General features: G+C 43.0%; 1 protein-coding gene across 3 annotated transcripts in view; it reads left to right on the top strand.

Moving 5' to 3' along the window:
- satb1b (SATB homeobox 1b) overlaps positions 1–15,886 on the top strand; it is a 62,837-nt gene extending 46,951 nt beyond the window's left edge. For 2 of the 3 annotated variants that reach the window (XM_071524290.1, XM_071524282.1), the window contains exons 12-14: positions 11,256–11,462; positions 12,312–12,350; positions 13,789–15,886. In XM_071524290.1, coding sequence (XP_071380391.1) covers positions 11,256–11,462; positions 12,312–12,350; positions 13,789–14,406 — 864 coding nt within the window. In that variant the 3' untranslated portion in view covers positions 14,407–15,886. Of the gene's footprint in view, positions 1–11,255; positions 11,475–12,311; positions 12,351–13,788 lie in introns of all 3 variants that reach the window. The other variant, XM_071524298.1, reaches the window with a different exon arrangement.
- Positions 15,887–17,326: the final 1,440 nt, after the last annotated feature.

The raw sequence follows: 17,326 nt of genomic DNA, 5'->3' as shown, positions 1-17,326 counted from the left end.
AGGTTAGGTTTGGAATGACACGTTTTGCACCACTTCTCATAAGTTTTACTTCCCTTGTTGTGGCTGAGCGGCCATCAGGATGTTTCATTGTTTGTTTGTGGACTTACAGTTCTCCATCCCCCTCTTCCTCAAATTAGGCAGATCAGAGTGAGCACATTGCTACCCCTAGGGACCTAAAAGGCCGTGACTGTTTATTAATTGATTTATTTATTTATCTCTTGTGCCTGCTTGGTTATTAGGTTGCCATGGGAAACAGGCTAGGCCAGATCCTCTCTATTATTAAAGACACAATTTCTTGAACTGGAGACCCAGATGTCTGAATAATTAATTTAGCGTATGAATTATCTTGCAAACGGTAAGTCTTCCCCTCCCTCTGAAATGAGCCTTTCTCTTATTGTTTAATGGACAGTGGAATTCCCACCAGCCTCTTTCCTCCCTCCCCTCTCTCGGGTGCCTGTTTCATCGAACCTTCCTCCTTTTAGCAAGAGGACAGGGTCTCACTGAGCATGCCCAGAGCACTTTGTCTCTCTCCTGCCATCTCTCTCACTTACGCCTCACATGCCACCTCTCACCCCATCTGTCTCCACTTGCACAACTCGCTCCCTCCTCTTCGCCTACCTCCTACCCTCCATTCCAAATCAGGAATCTGCCCCCTCTTGTCAGGAGTCCAAATTCTCTGTTCCTCATCACCTCTCTAATGCATTATTGTATGGCAAATGCATTGTACAGAGTACAGAGTTGTACAGAGTTAGCCAGCTCACTAGCTAGCTGCACTAGCCCTCTACTAGCTCCCTATTCCATGTTTATTATCCTACTAGCCATGCCTAACCTTTACTAGTCCTGCTCCCACTCTGTTTCCTGGCTTGCTAGTCCTCTCCCACTAAACAGTTGTTACCTTGTTAGCAACCCCTCTCTCACTGATGAGCACATTATTTTGCTTGCTGGTTCTTTCCTACAAATGTTAGCTAGCTAGCCCTCTCCCACTGTCTCCACTCCTCCTGACAGACCACACAGGGCTTGTTCTGAGGCCCATTCTCGCTAATCTGATCAGGCAGGCAAATACGCCGGGAAAAGCGCTTTAATGATCCCCCTAATTACCTCAAGTCAATACCAACTGTATTATTAGACTCGGGGAAAATATTCCATTAGGGTGCCCCCCGTGGGAGTCCCCCCTGTGCGCGCTGATGTCACGCGCTGCGCGCCCCCCACGCTTGTAATTAATTTTATTTACACACGCAGGAATGCACAAGGTCGCACCTGCAGCCCGGAGCCGCCCGACTCGGCCCGCCTAATCAGATCTGTCATAATTACCATTCTGCATGCTTCTGACACACGCCGGGAAATATTTCAATTTAACTACAGCCACTAGCTCCGGCAGATGCAGTCTGAGTGTGTGTGTGTGTGTGTACGGGTGTGAGAGTGTGTGTGTGTGCGTGAGAGAGGGGGAATTGCATGGGGAGATATTAGGACCTATCCAAGTGCTCATGCTGGTGCTTGTGGTGCTTGTGTGCACTCACTAGCATTATTTGCTCTCTCTCTCTCACTATCTTCTCTCTCTCTCTCTCTCCATGGGAGATTGACTCTCCAACCTCATCATTTTCTCTCCTTCTCATTCTTCAGTCACTATTTTTACAACGTGTTCCATAAATTGAGCCTCAAGGAGGTTGTATAAGTTGCCATTTCAGCCTTGTACAGAGAAACAGTTCAGACTTTGTGTTTGCTTTTTAGCCACTTATTCTATTTGGGTCAGGATGAATTTCCAATCTGAACAAGACGCACAGCTATAGTGCTGAATAGACTACTGCATATAAAGATAGCCATTCCCAAACGCTATATCCATTTTTGGGAAGAACCTCATAATATCTCAAAAATGTAGACCATATATTAATATAAGTCATTATGTTGACCTCAGACTAGAGCAGGTGTCTGTTTTCAAATGGTGGACATCTCATTTGGGAAAGAAACTATATCCATCATTGCATTTCTCAAGCTTTTCTGTGAAATCACGACAACGTTCTTGAAATTTATAATGTTAGTATCTGAAGCAAACTTGTAGGCCAATTAAGAACGCTTATTTAGCTGACACAGACAATTTGCAGGTTCTCCGCTATTTCAATCCCTAATTCAATAAGATCAGTCATGATTTATCAGCTTAATTATACTCTGATATTAGCAATTAAACCCCAGCTTTGAATTAAATCTCAATCAAGCACTTATAATTGATGGAATCAGACTCCATGTAGGTGCTTGATGTGTTTGTAATGTCGCCGCTGTTGTTGTTTATTTCCAACTTTGTCTTCGGTGTGTTGGTTGTCCTCTGTGCATTCACTCTCCATCTGCCTCAGCAGTATTGAACAGACAAGATTATAACCAAGAGGTAAATCTGTGGTGCAAGAACAGTGTTTAAACATTCACTGTAGCTATGCAACAAAACTGGTGCCTGAATATCAGCCTGCTACCAGGATGAACTAGTCTAGCATCATCAAGAATCACTGAAATCAAAGCAAAGTGACTTGATGTTCTGCCATTTTGTACACATACGCATGCTGGACTGCTTTACTGGACAAAATGAATGAAATTTCAGTATGAATGAAATCAGTATTTGTTATTGGCCGTGCAAATGTTGCAGCGGGTTACCCAGTCAATTCTCTTGATCATTGGCCATTTAAAAGGTATCCTTATATGTATTGCCATCAAATTTTGTGTCAATACCGTGGATGAAAATATTAAGCAAAACACTAAAACAGTCTTGCTATGCCGCTTTACAGATATTGCATTTGTAGATATGCGAATCAGATATGCTCTCTCCTCACTTAACTACTGTCAGGATGTCCTTGAGCAAGGCACTTAACCCCCAGCTGCTCCAGAGTGGCTACTCAGGTGCCAACACCAGTAGACTGGTTGTACTGGGCAGCTCCCAGATTGTGTGCAACTGTGTGTGTGAGGCAGGGCATTTCTGAAAAAGAGCAACACAGCAAAACATAAAAAAAAAAAAAAAAACTGGTACCACACAGATGTGTAATGTGCACCATTTTAGAGGGACTGGTCATTTGCTTTTGGTTATTCTTTATGCTCCATCTGCCCCTATTTGGTTGCTAGAAAATTCCCTGCACATTTTATGAGCTCAGCAGCCATGACGTGTGCTGCCACACAGAACTGGTTAGTATTGTTTCTGGGAGCAAGTGCTGACACAGAGAGGGCCATTTCCTGCACAGTCATGCCTTGCCTCGACAATGTGTGTCGTGTTAGCTTTCAGTCTGTTATTGTTGTCAACTTGCTTATTGTGACTGGAGAGGTCGCGACCCCGCTTCAGAAAACGTTCACTGTTTGGCTAAGACTTCTCCATCTCACAGTCAGAATAGAGATAAATAGTTTGGCATGTATGATTCAGATTGGCAAATTTTTCTGTTCAAACTGAGAAACTGACCTCCTCACAAAAGAGGACAGCGAAACAATGTGGCAACTGGTTTGAACAAATCCACTCTGACTAGACATCAGTCATATCAACATGATTTAATAAGATTATTTTTTGAAGTAAGTTTCAAATGGCTCGGATGAGTTTTTAATCCTCAAAACCTTTTGTCAGAAGGGAAGGCACCGCATGTTTTGTACATTGGAGGACCAGAGATTTCATCATCCATTTCTGTGGTCGCAAATCCAACCCTCCTTAGGGCCTGTCTGTCATTTCAAAAAGATGTCTGTTTGATCCATCTGTTTTGTACTATGCCTCCTTACGGATGCTCAGGCCCAGACTGTGCACTCTGTGAATTGGAATCAGATGGTGAGGTTATGAAAAGCGATCTAGAGGTAAATAAAAAGGTGGCTAAACTATAAATTCTGGTCTTTGAGCACCATATGCTAAACAGCCTCTGATACAGGCCGAAACAAAAAATCATATTTTTAGAAAAGTATTAATTTGTTTCCTATCTTTAAATTAGGTTTTTTCTCTGTAACTATATCAAATGTTTTCTTGTTGTCTGCATTCCCTGTTGTGTGTTCTTTTGAGCTGTCTGTCTGTCATGTCCGAGTAATAATGGTCTTTTATGGTGTGTCTGTGTCTGACCGGCTGTGGAAATGAATTTCCTCCTTGAGGACAAATAAAGCTCTCATCTAATCTTCTAATTTCATGTAACTTAAATCAGACTGACACTACTGACTATATGATATCTATCCATAGTATATACATACACTACCAGTCAAAAGTTTGGACACACACATTTTTCTTTATTTTTACTATTTTCCACATTTTAGAATAATAGTAAAGACATCAAAACTATGAAATAACACAAATTGAATTATGCAGTGACCAAAAAAGTAACTAATCAAATCAAATCTAACTATTTTAGATTCTTTAAAGTAGCCGCCCTTTGCCTTGATGGAAAGGCAAAGGCTTTGGAAAGAAATTCATACATAGTATCAACTTCACTATTTATATTTGTCTAAAAAAAACTAATTTCAAGCATTTAAGCATTAGTCTTTAGATCAAAACGGCTTTAAGATAATGAAAAACATAGTACATTCAATCAGGTTTGTCCAAACTTTTGACTAGTAGTGTATAAAAGATCAATACAGAGGCATATAATAAAAAGGGTATACTGTGTTTAGCTGGGTTTACCCTACACACTAAACCCATGAGTATTACCCTCTGTAGTCCCCTGTAGCCCGTGAAGCCTGTGGCCAGAGGGTTGCTGGTTTGAATCCCCAGAGCGGGGGGGAATGAGTAACACTCTTCCCTCCTTTAAAGGACTACACTGACTTTGTGGGAGTTTGGCCATCTTACCCAATATGTGAAGAGAGGATTGGCACCAAAATCATCTGTGAGTCCGGTAGATAGTCCTGTCCAGTATGCATGCTAACACTGTTGAATACAAGTATGTTAAGTGATAATAAAAGTCAAATTAGTAAGTAAATGCATAAACAGACAGACAAAACCACTATCCATTTATACTTTTGGTTCCCAGTAAATTGAGTGAATCCTAAAATTTGCCGCTGACGAAAGACGAATACCATTGCAATTAGCTCTGTGAAAAGGACTCCTTCTCCTTCAATGTTAGTGTTATAAATATAGGAGGAAGCTCAGGGACTTTGCAGTTTCATGGTTGGCGTGCAGGCAGGGAACAAATGCATTTTTCAGGATATTTTTCAGCACATCTTCTGTAGTCCTCCTGTCCCTCCTAGTGCTGTTGCTGTTGCAGTTCAATTAAGACCATTGACCCCATTTCCATCGCCCTGTCTTCCCCACCGTATGCCAAAGACCATTTGAATAGGCACTCAGCGCCGTTCTATTTGCATATTAAGACTTCCTCTCCCCCCCAAAAAAATCCGGCCCTGTATTGTGCAGTCAATTTTTGCTTATTGTTGCGGGAGATCCGCATATGCCCGAGCATCAGGAACGTTTCAAGACTCCGCCACCGTCAGCAGATGGGCGTCCCCCATGCCGTAATGTATTTACAACGCAGCACACGTTACTTTGCAGGGTGAACGCGCACGTGCAGTCGGCGGTTGGCTCGCTCGGGGAAAGAGAAACAGGTTTGAACATACCGTGTTATCGGCCGCATTTATCTGCATAGCGCTGTCTGCCAGTGCTGGGCCTCTGCCAGGTTCAAGGAGGGAGAGAGACAATAATGCATTGTCTTCCCCCTACTTTTAGCTCTCTCTCCCGTTTGGACACAGGAGAGGCTTGTCTGGCTGCCTCTGAAATGGTCCCATCCTCCACGAGCCAGCCACAACAATGGCTGCAATCATTTCTTCTTCAATCTTTTTTTTTTTTCTTTTTTTTCAACTTTGAACGCGTCATCTTGCCCTTCTTTGTTTCTCCACTCCTAACAACAAAGCTCAAAACTCTGAAATCCAAACGATAGACGTTACACTCCCACGCTTAGAAATGTAGGCATTATTTTTGGTTGTGTCGTAATCTGAAAAAAAGGGGGGGGGGGGGGGGGGGGGGGAACTAGAATGGGGAATTGATGGACATCTGTTGGCTTATTTTATTTATTTATTTTCGCAGTGGCCGAGGTCAGCCTGATGGGGCTGATAACAAGCAAATGAGATTAGAGGGAAGGTGTTGGCCAGGCCGTGTGACAGCCGTCTGTCCGCCTGCCTGCCTGCCTGTCTGCCTGTCTGTCTCTCTCACAGCAAAGCCACTTGTTCATTAATGTAGCTGTGTGTTTCCATGTTGCAGTGGGGGGGGGTTGTGGTAGTGTTGGTTGGGCTGGGGGGGTTGAATACCACGCTGTCCTCTGACAGAGCGGGCCTATGCTCTCATTGGCAGCTTGTGACTGCAACACACACATACACGCCGCACCGCATTGCATAGCTGGGTGAATCTCGCGCATGAATTCAGCCATTGTGTTGCGAGCAAAATATTTTTTATCAGAACGCCTGGTTGCTATTTATACCAGGACCATACAATGGCCTGCTGAGGAGTTTATTACCCTTTTAATTTGGCACCTCTTGACCCCGGAGCCCCGTGGGTCTCTGGTCAGATCTGTGTCTGCTAGAAACCAGAAAGGGCTGCTCGCTCTCGGTCTGCCATTCCCCTTGTTTGAAAAATAATTAATAATTAAGCGATGATGACCTAGAGGCAGCGGATTATTGTGCAATATTGTCACAGGTGTGTGCCAACATAGCAAGATAATCCTATGCCTGTCAGTAGTTATTGCTTGGATGAACCTGTTCCCAGCATCTGTGATTTCAATTGAAAGATTTACTTAGCAACAAAATGAACTCGCTTTACGGTTCACTGGTTACTATGGTTACCAATGGTATCTATGGTATCTAAGGTAATCTAGCTTGGGAAGAGACATTGGTTTAGCTAGCTTGATTGAAAAGCTTATTTGTTTTTAGTATTGTAGGTAATCCTACTGTTTTTGTCTCTGCCACACTAACCAGTTTAAGCACTTTCATGTGCCCAATATTCAACACTGTATCATATACAAAGTTATAGCACTTTGTCACTTTGTTAAAAAAAACTCTATACAATTACTATTATCATTATTATATCATCATATATTATTATCATTATTATAAGTAGTAGTAGGAGTAAATATAAGTAGTAGGCCTAGTAGCAGCAGTAGTATGTTTCTATTAGGGTTAAATTGATATATTGGTTTGTCGATATATCAGGCTGATATTGGGATTTTATTAAATATCAGGCAGTGTGATATTGCATGCCGATATGATGGAATTAAATGTTTTTTTAATTGTTATTTAATTCTGGGTTACAGTGGAGAGTTTTAGTGTCCAAATGATGATCCAAATGCTATTTCAGAGGATTTTCCACCCTGACAAGAATACAATTCTGGGGGAAACACTAAATATTCATCATGTGGACATAAAAACTTCTAAATACCCTCAGAAATCAGTTGAACCCTAGAGTGTGGGTATGCAACACAATTACACAATTACAACATTTGTAATGTTGATGGTAAAAACTGAAGTACTGCTAGAAAATTGTTGCAGAAAATTTGCTCGCAGTGATAGTTATCTATCTAGCCCGCCATAAGTTTCAGTCATAGTTTCTTGCAAAGTAATACTATAGCTGGATTATTTTGCGGCCAACATAGTGATACTTAGACAAGAGAAAATGCATTATTTGACCACGAGTTGTAGTGAAATATAGTCAGTGTATAGTCACTCTTAGCCAGTCACAAGGCCTGGTTTGAACCTGTTCTATTTATTTATAGAGGGCTCTTAATGATCTTCAACAAAACACAGAGTACACTGAACTGAAGAGCCCTAGATTTTTGTTTTCTGGACAGTGTTGCAACACTTAGCAGCAGGGGCAACAAGTTCCATGATCCAATCAAGAGCGGTTGGTGCTTGTCAGCTGTGGTGGAGAGCCTCAACAAATTATATTAAAGCATAAAGGGGAAAACGGATTTGCCACAATATGGTAATATCATCAGTGTGCAGGAATGTTTAACAAAAAAAAAACGGTGATGATTTAATAATTCTTACAAAAGCATATTGATATACCGATGCTTCTGAGATGGAATGAGATTTATACTTACATTTTTTCCCTTTACCATAACCCAGGTTTTTTTTAGGTTTACTGAATCTCTGTCTCTCTCTCTCTGTTGCCCATCTCTCTCTCTCTCTCTCTCTCTCTCTCTCTCTCACCCCCACACCCCCCCCCCCCCCCCCACTGCCTCTGCCTGGCCTGTGGAAGCAATGCAATTAGACAAACACAAACAAAGCTCTTGAAACCGCCATGGAAAATGCTGACTGTCCACTGTCCACACTGCTGGCCAGGAGCAGCGCTAACAGCAGCGCCGTTTTACGTATATAAAATCTTTCAGAAAATTTAGTTTTTGCATGTAGGATTCCTCAATCAACTGACTTGGAATTGCTAAGTGTCATTTTCAAAAATAGAGAAATTATCGATCACATGCAGAGAAGGAAAAGGGAAGACAAACGAGCATTCACACGAGTGAACTAATAAACTGTCTGTACTTTATTTCATCAAATGGACTTCCCGGCATTGGAATGGAGTTCACGTCGCGCTTTTGTTTGATTGGCTCTAGTACTTTGGGTTTAATCCTGCTGGTTTGGGGAGTGTTTGAGTTGGATTACTCCATCGTTGGGCCGGGGTACTGTTTCTCTGGCTTTGACGAGATGCTGTGTGGTTGTGTGTGTTCGGTTTGTGTTTGTATTTGGTGTGTGTGTGTGTGTGTGTGTGTGTGTGTGTGTGTGTGTGTGTGTGTGTGTGTGTGTGTGTGTGTGTGTGTAAAGCGGGGAGGGTGTTCTCCCTCACTACCGAATCAGCTGAAGCCACAGACAGCCCAACTGGAGCGCCGTCCAAATCCCTCTGCATGCAAATTAAAAACGCAACAATAAACGTGGCAAAGGAACAAGGTGGGCACACAGGCTTTATGGCCCCCTCTACCCTCCTCTCTCTCTCTCTCTCTCTCTCTCTGTGTCTCTCTCTGTCTCTCTCTCTCTCTCGCTCTGTCTCTCTCTCTCTCCCTCTCGCTCTCTCTCCCTCTCTCCCTCCCTCCCTCTCGGCTTTCTCCAAAACCCCTCCTGGGTTTGATGTGGCTTATGGGAGGAGTTGGAACAGGGGACAACCAAACTGCTGAGTTATCTCTTGCATGCAGTGTGTGGCGGCGTGGCTCTGCCCTCTGTGTGTGTGTCTGTGTGCGGACCAGCAGCGCGGTGTAATCCTGTGGAAATGAAAGGTGCTGCCGCACACTGGCCGGGAGATTACAGCACTGCTCTGTCACGCTGCCAGGACAGGCTGAGCGAGTAGCCCTCTCAAACACACACACACACACATAGGGGAACACACACACACACACACACCTCGCTGCTCCTCTTTGACGCTGTGTTTCCCCCTCGCTGGTTCCCCTCCCTTCCTCCGCCCCGGCCGTCCCTCCTCCTCCTCCTCCTCCTCCTCCTCCTCCTCCCTCCACTCCTGTCCCTTTACAGCTCTCTTGTAGCTTCACTACCGCTTCAATCTCACCCCCCCACTCTCTCTCTCTCTCTCTTTCTCTCTCTCTCTGCCTCCCACTCAGCTCCACAGTGTGCGTTATTTCCCTTCACCCTCACTCTCTCACACACACACACACACACATTGCCCCGCTGAGGTTACCTATTTAGGTCTTCGCGTCTGAGTCAGAGGACCACGTCACTCAGCTGCTATAGAGCCCTTCTGTTTCTTCAGTAGTCAATCTATCAGCCGTATGCACAAACACACACACACACAGGTTTGCATTACTATACTTGTGAGGAGTTTCCACTGGCTACATTAATTTCTCCACTAGATACATAACCTTACTTTACCCTAATTTACACCTCCTAATTCTAACCTTAACCGTAAACCCAAAGCCCCTTGAAAAAAACGAGGACCAGCAAAATGTCCTCACTTTGGAGGATGGCGCTTTGTGAGGATGTTCGGTCCTCGCAAGTATAGAAATCCGAGAGCGCACCACCCGGGAGCGACAGACTGGCTGAACCCTGCTAATGAACACTAATAGAAGCTGCTCAGGCTGTCTGTTAACCTAGTTGTATTTTGCACATCTGTCATATAGGCATATTTTGCTGTATATCAACGTAGCTTCACTTTGCAGATCTGTGACTGTGCCAAAACTGCTACAAACTGGTCCAATTCCTCAGCTTTGAATGCATACTTGGTGTTTTTTTTTATGTGGCGTCTACTGTCATACAATATGCCTTCTCTGCACTGTGTGAGATCCTTCTGCGTTTTGTCCTGCACCTACAACAGTGTGTCAATCTTGTATCGCGTCACTGTCTTTGTCAAATGTGTCGGCACCAATTAACCAGGTCAGATTCCTCGTTGCGTTTGGCAAAATAAACCGATTCTGGTTGTAATCGTCCCCTGCCGTTCCACAACTCTATCTTTCATGGCCCTCTGCTGGAGTGTTTCAAATATGGGAGCCACTTGCTGCCTCCCAAGGGTGCTACTCTATATGCTCGTGTGTGTTCCTCGTCTCGTTAAACGGTTACAGAACTTGTTCCTTCCTCCTGCGTCGCTCGGGCCTCGGCTAACTCACAAAGGCCTCGGTTTCCCTGCAGCAGAAAATACACCATGGCTCGCAGCTGTCGTGAAACAATGTGTTTTTTGTGTGTGTGTGTGTGTTTTTATTTTTGATCTATTTTAATACCGCACACTGCTTTTACAATGCAATGCAATACTGTTTTCATTTATTTTACTACTTCTCACTCAGAGAAATAATTTAAAATAGCGTTGTGTTGGATCTTTTTCATCTCAATACTTTCATGCTTCATTCAGACACACCTGCGCTAAGAAGTTTTGGACGTGCGAGTTTTCCCGTAACCCTTAGATCTATTTTAATACCGAAAGAAGCATATTTAACAATCTGTTTCTCCTCATAGGTAAAGCACTCAAAAACTGTTTGAGTATATGAACCTTTTTTTTTTTTTTTTTTTACTCCCAGGCCTAAATTAGTTTTACCACTGTTGCAACATCATGGTGAAAATGCAGCCTTATACTGAAGATTGAGTGTAGAAGATGTGGAAATGATTCTTAGGTTATTTTGGTGTGTGTGTGTGTGTCTGTGTGTGTGTGTGTGTGTGTGTGTGTGTTGGGGTGGTGGGGGATCAGGGAATTGAACTCAAAAATGAATATTAATGCATTTATGCAAAAAGAAGCAGCAGGTGAACAAGTAACACAAACATTTCAAGCCCTGTTTTCATTGATGACCTTCTCCTTCCTTCCCTGCTGTTTCTCTCTCTCTCCCCCTCTCTCCCCCCCCCTCTCTCTCTCTAATCAGGGTTGGCTGTGCGAGCTCCTGCGCTGGAAGGAGGATCCGTCCCCGGAGAACCGGACGCTCTGGGAGAACCTGTCCATGATCCGCCGCTTCCTGAGCCTCTCCCAGGTCGAGCGCGACGCCATCTACGAGCAGGAGAGCAGCGCCGGGCAGCAGCACCACGCCGAGCGGCCGCCGCACATGATGCACGTGTCCACCGACCCGCTGCAGGTGAGGAAGGCCGCGATGATGATGTGCCCTTGAGCAAGGCGCCGAGCCGCTGCCAGCTCACTCACTCACTGCAGTTTCTCTGGATAAAAGCGTCAGTTAAATCAGTGGTTCTCAACGTGGGGGTCCTTGAGGGAGTTCCAGGGGGTTCCCCGTGAAACTGATGAATTGTTTAACTTCAGCATTATTTCATTTAAGAAGTTAGAAAATTGGAGAATATACAAGAATGACTGTTTTCATCATAGTTCCACTGTTATCTCTCTACCTACAACACAGATAGTCATGGAATTCTGGACAAAATCATATCTGACAATAAAAATATTCTCAGGTTTGGGTTTAAGAGACACAGTTTTATCCGTGGCCCAAATGTGTACTAAATTAGGGGTCCTTCATATGAAAAAGGTTGAGAATCACTGACTTAAACGACTAAAATGTAAATGAAAGGATGTACACAAAGTACATAGAAATACAACAGGAGAGACGGCGTATTGGCACACGAACACTGTGCAAATGTTTGTGCGGTGCAGATGCACGAACGCACACAAAACATAAGTGGATGTGTGTGAATTACATGAAAGAACACATGATCGTTTCCTGACGCACACACTGTGGACATATGTTTATGATGAAACATAAAAGCATGCACACACACACACACATACGAACGAAATATGAATAGATATGTGCGTACGTACATGAAAATGCTTATAAAATAGGATTATTTTTGACACACTTTGCATATGTTTATGTGGACGTACATTTAAGATCAAGCATGAGTACACACACATGCACACACACAAACACACAAGCACATACAAGGTCTCAGATGTGATGTACTGTATGTGCCCACAGACCCCAACTCTGATGTTCATGTCCACAGACCCGCCGCAGGTGAGACAAGAGCACACACACAGAAACACACACACAGAAACACACACACACACACACACCCCTGATGCATCTCTAATTATTTGTGCATATTTTCCTACAGCTCCTAAAGCGCTACATCAAATAAACAACCGCAGCACAGAGACTTTTCCTCCCCTTTCATTTAAATCTTAACTCATTTTTCTAGTATTGGTAATAAACAATACTTAAGGAGTTTTTATGAGCTCTGTTAATTACAAATACAGCAATACTTAAAAGTTCCTACTTTTCAGTGGGAGCTGTTTTCAAAGATATCATTAGCCTTAACTTATTTAACAGAGTTGCTTTATAAGGGACATCTGGCAGATGAATGAAAAGAATGCAGAGATTTGGTTCACCGTCGAAACATCTTAATGAAGTACAATAATACTTCTATTAAAAGTCTGAGCCACAGCTGAGTGGTTGATTAGTTATTCGGTTACTTAGAAACATATGGCCAGTGTTTCACAAAGGCTGCCATTTACTGGATATAAATAAGGTAATAGGATTTCTTTTAGAAATCAATTTTACCAGCAGATTTGGAATGTGGGAATGTGGTCAGTCCATGTGTATTAAAATCCTCTACTTTTTGTGCAGGGATTTATAATACAGTGGGACATAATGTCAGTCAAATTAGCTCGCATTGCCTCAACCAGAACTATCATAGCTCAGTATATTGGTACTGTAAAAGCACATATTTGGATGCGTTTTTGCAGCTGGCCAACAGGACGATCTGCAAAGTGCTGTTTTGCAAACTTCATTATGAAACACCTATTCTGGAGTGTGTGACTCAGAAATGGAAATAAAAGAGCACCCATTTTGCAGGGTCAATAGGGACCACGAGTTGCCCACTCACTCCCTCTCCAGCCACACAATGAGACATTTTACGAGTAATGTGTCATGTGTTTACACTAACGGGATTCTGACGGCAAAGTGAAAGCCATCGATAGCATTCTCACAACGCGGCAAATCAGCCAGACCATCGCAACGAGAATTGTGCACAGGGAGCTTGTTTATCACTGCCTGGCAATAGAGCCTGATAAGCAGCAGAGGCTATAATGGAGAGGCCAGTTTCCCTGTGAATTCCCACTGTGTGTACGAGTGAATGTGTCTGAGTGTGTGTGTGTGTGTGTGTGTGTGTGTGTGTGTGTTTCTATTAGTGTTTTGCTGTTGCCTCTGCCCCCACAATGAGAGACACAATCTCCCACTTCCAAAAAAGGAAAAAAATCATATCTGCAGAACTGATTACATTCAATGAGATATTACATGGAAAATTCCTTCAACGAAGCGCCTGTTCTATACACAGCGGGCCTATTTTTCCACACAACTCAATTGATTTTAATGAAAGGCCTTATTAAGGCGCCGATAAGTGTTCACTGATAACATCCCCGTCTCGTTTCTCTTCCACTCTTTCCCACCGCAGGCTCAGCCACCCCAGTCTCAGCAGCAGCACCAGCCCCCCCTCTCCCTGCAGCACCCCTCCCAGCCCCCGCTGTGCCAGCAGCCCCTGCATCAGCAGCAGCAGCCCAACGCCGGCCCCCGACTGCCCCCCCGCCAGCCCTCCACCGCCTCTCCGGCCGAGACCGAGGACGAGGGCAGCCGCGGAGCGAGCGCCAAGGCCCGCGCCGCCGGGGGCAAGATCTCCCTGGAGGCTCTGGGCATCCTGCAGAGCTTCATCCAGGACGTGGGCCTGTACCCCGACGAGGAGGCCATCCACACCCTGTCGGCCCAGCTGGACCTGCCCAAGCTCACCATCATCAAGTTCTTCCAGAACCAGCGCTTCTACGTCAACCACCCGGCCAAGGCGCCCAAGGAGCCCAGCAACAGCGCCACGGCCGCCGCCAACACCACCAGCAGCAGCAGCAGCGGCAGCAGCCCGGCCTTCGAGGAGGAGCTGACGGACTTCAGGGAGGGAGGAGAGCTGCTGAAGGAGCTGGACGAAAGCACGCAGACCAACAGCACCATCTTCTCCATCAAGATCGAAGAGCACCTGAGCCGCGCCGAGGCCCAGTCGGAGTCGGAGCACGAGGTGAAGGAGTAGGACTCGGCCACGCGGTCTGAATCACGTACTGAGAGTTTTCTCGTGCACACACACAGACTGATGACTATGCTGAAAGGTAAAGCTCTGGCCGACACAGAACTACCGCACTGCAGACAAAAAAAAAGTAGTGTTTTTAATCGATACAGCATCTGGACTGTATGATGAGTGTTTATATATCAATTGCAGACTGACAGGCTCTGTGAAGCGAGTGTTCACACACTGGAAAGCCCATTTCAGACTCAGTAATACAACAAGTATTACTTTTTGAATTTTGTAAAACTTGTATTATTCACTGTAAAGACTGATGCATCATTTAAATAATCTGCACAAAAAATTATTCTAAGTATGTTGCCGTGGATATTTGCTGACTGCACTCTATGTCTGTTGTTTTACACTGATTTACTTTCTCTTTTTTGAGCTACTGATTATATTTAAAAATAAAAAAAAGTCCCCCTGGAGTTTGCTAGGACTTTGATAGGTGTTTACGTATGTGATGTTTAACTGGATTTAAAAAAAAAAAAGCATATGAAATCAAGGACCAAGTGGTTGACAAGGCCTTAATGATGAGGTACCGAGTCTGGAGCCTGCTGGCAGATTAGTTATTGTTTTAAAAAGCGCAAAATGTGATTATGGATCACTCCAAACTCTGGAACGCGATCACCCAGCCCAGGTGCATCTCCGAGAATAGCTCAGTCTTTACATATTATTTGTTAGGGAAGAAATATAAATATATATATAGACATATATTGTAACTGTAAAAAAATACAGTCTTAAAGAAACTATGCCAACAAATGCCTTGTACTATACGGCACTGCCGATGTTAGATTATTTTGCAAAACCTTTGTCACTGTAACTTTCTGAATTGCCACACAGTTAGAAATGTGAATTACACCCTGTTTATGTTGTCCTACATTATTTATTTGCAGTTCATGCAGTGTTTCTGATGTAATTACTTTTTTTGGAAAGTTTATGTTACGTAGCGCTTTTTTTTTTTTAATTTCACCAATCTTTTCTATTTATAAATGTAATTTCGATGGGCAGTAAAAACAAAAAGTGTCTTAAACGTTTTAAATGGAGAAATGTGCTTTAAAGGTTGCCTATAAAAAGTGCTGTATGTCAAGCAACTCATGCTACAAGCTTCACAATTAATGTTGTATGCAATTTTTACTATCATGCAAATAAGCTTAGGTAAAATGACTAACCTATAGAACACCTTAGAAAGAAAAACATATGCAATCTGTGTGAAAATCGATGTCTGCGATGTGTCTTCCTTTGGTTAACAATCCAATTCAAAAGCTATTCCTGTATAAATATTCTGTATAAAAGTGTTTCTTTTTTATGAGTTTATTTCAATGAGAACACCAGTTATTTTGTTACGACTGACTGTTTTATAAGTGTTTCTCGGTTCCTTTATGCAGAAATGTTCTAACTAGAAGTGGTTATTGATTGTTAATTACACAATTAAACTGTTTGTATTGTACCACAGATTTCTTGGCATTAACTTGACCAGACTCTTTTGACATCCGAAGGGTTTTCCCCCCTCTGGAAACAAACAAAAAAAACAAAAAAAACAACAACAACAAAGTGAATTGTTTTGAAAATTACTGCTAAGAGATTTCAACTCCGGTTACTGACTCATTCAGTTGCAATCACTGAACACGTGTATTTGTAATAACTGTAAATATCACATCTTATGAATCATTGATTGTTTATTGTAAATATATTTGAAGTTTGTGCAAGAGCTCACCGTAAACAAAAATTGAAAATCTTCCATCAACGTTTATGTCGTGCCTCTTCCTATCAGACCGACTGTATCTGGGCTCTTCTTATGCATCTTCACTTCTCTTGCTGAGTGTATTTGAAGCACCTGTGAAGTTTGAAATAAATAAATGTTAGGTGTGAACACCTGTAATAGCGAAGCCCTCTGCAGGGAGGAAACATGTAACGCGGCACAGGTGTCCCGACCTCTGCCTGAACCCCGGGTGAAGCCGCACCACCAGGAAATTACCTTCACCTGTTCACACCCTGCGATATGTGCCAGCCAGTCTGGGCCGGTGTTCCCTTGATGTTTCCCTCTCTCTCTCTCTCTCTCTTTCTTTTTTTTTTTTTTCCTGAATAAAAAGCCAGAGTGCAACATTGTGTGTGTTCAGAGGAAGAAAATGTACAACAGGAGTGTCAGACGCTCAGGCGGTATTCATCATTTGGGTAAAGGTGGAGGATCAGTGGGCGCTTTGACACACGGAAGGAGGAAAACAGTCGCAGCTCCTTGAATACCACACATTACGAGTTAGAGAGGCGCCATTAAGGTTCATTATTTCCAGATTTTGACATCACAAGTGATTTACTCACTGACAAACAGAGGTGAAGGCACTAACAAACAAAGGGAACTCTAGCGTAATACTCTCCCTCATTATAGTTGTTTTCATAAGGATCTGTCATATTTGCCTCAGCCTCAGAAATTGTTTTTCCACACAGATGGCAGAATACTTTCCTATATCGCAACTGGTTCGGGTCACAAGATTTTTTTTAGTGGGGTTGGTGAGATCATTTCTGAATTTTTTAAATTTTATTTTAAAATACACTACTGGTCACATGTTTGGACACGCCACATTTTTCTTTATTTTTACTATTTTCCACAGTTTAGAATAATAGTAAAGACATCAAAACTATGAAATAACACAAATGGAATTATGCAGCGACCAAAAAAGTATTAAACAAATCAAAACTATCTTATATTTTAGATTCTTTAAAGTAGTTGCTTTGGAAAGAAATTCATACATAGGCATCAACTTCACTATTTATATTTGTCTAAGAAACTAATTTCAAGCATTTAAGCATAAGTGTTTGGATCAAAATGGCTTGAAGAGAATGAAAATCATAGTACATTCAATCAGGTGTGTCCAAACTTTTGACTGGTAAT

Source organism: Centroberyx affinis, unplaced genomic scaffold, assembly GCF_046629955.1.
Source record: "Centroberyx affinis isolate AG114_WGS23_722 - 3 ecotype Tasmania unplaced genomic scaffold, CSIRO-AGI_Caff_v1 ptg000105l_1, whole genome shotgun sequence".
NCBI lineage: Eukaryota > Metazoa > Chordata > Actinopteri > Beryciformes > Berycidae > Centroberyx > Centroberyx affinis.
Note: the sequence above shows the minus strand (reverse complement) of the source record. Positions and strands in the feature narration are given on the sequence as shown.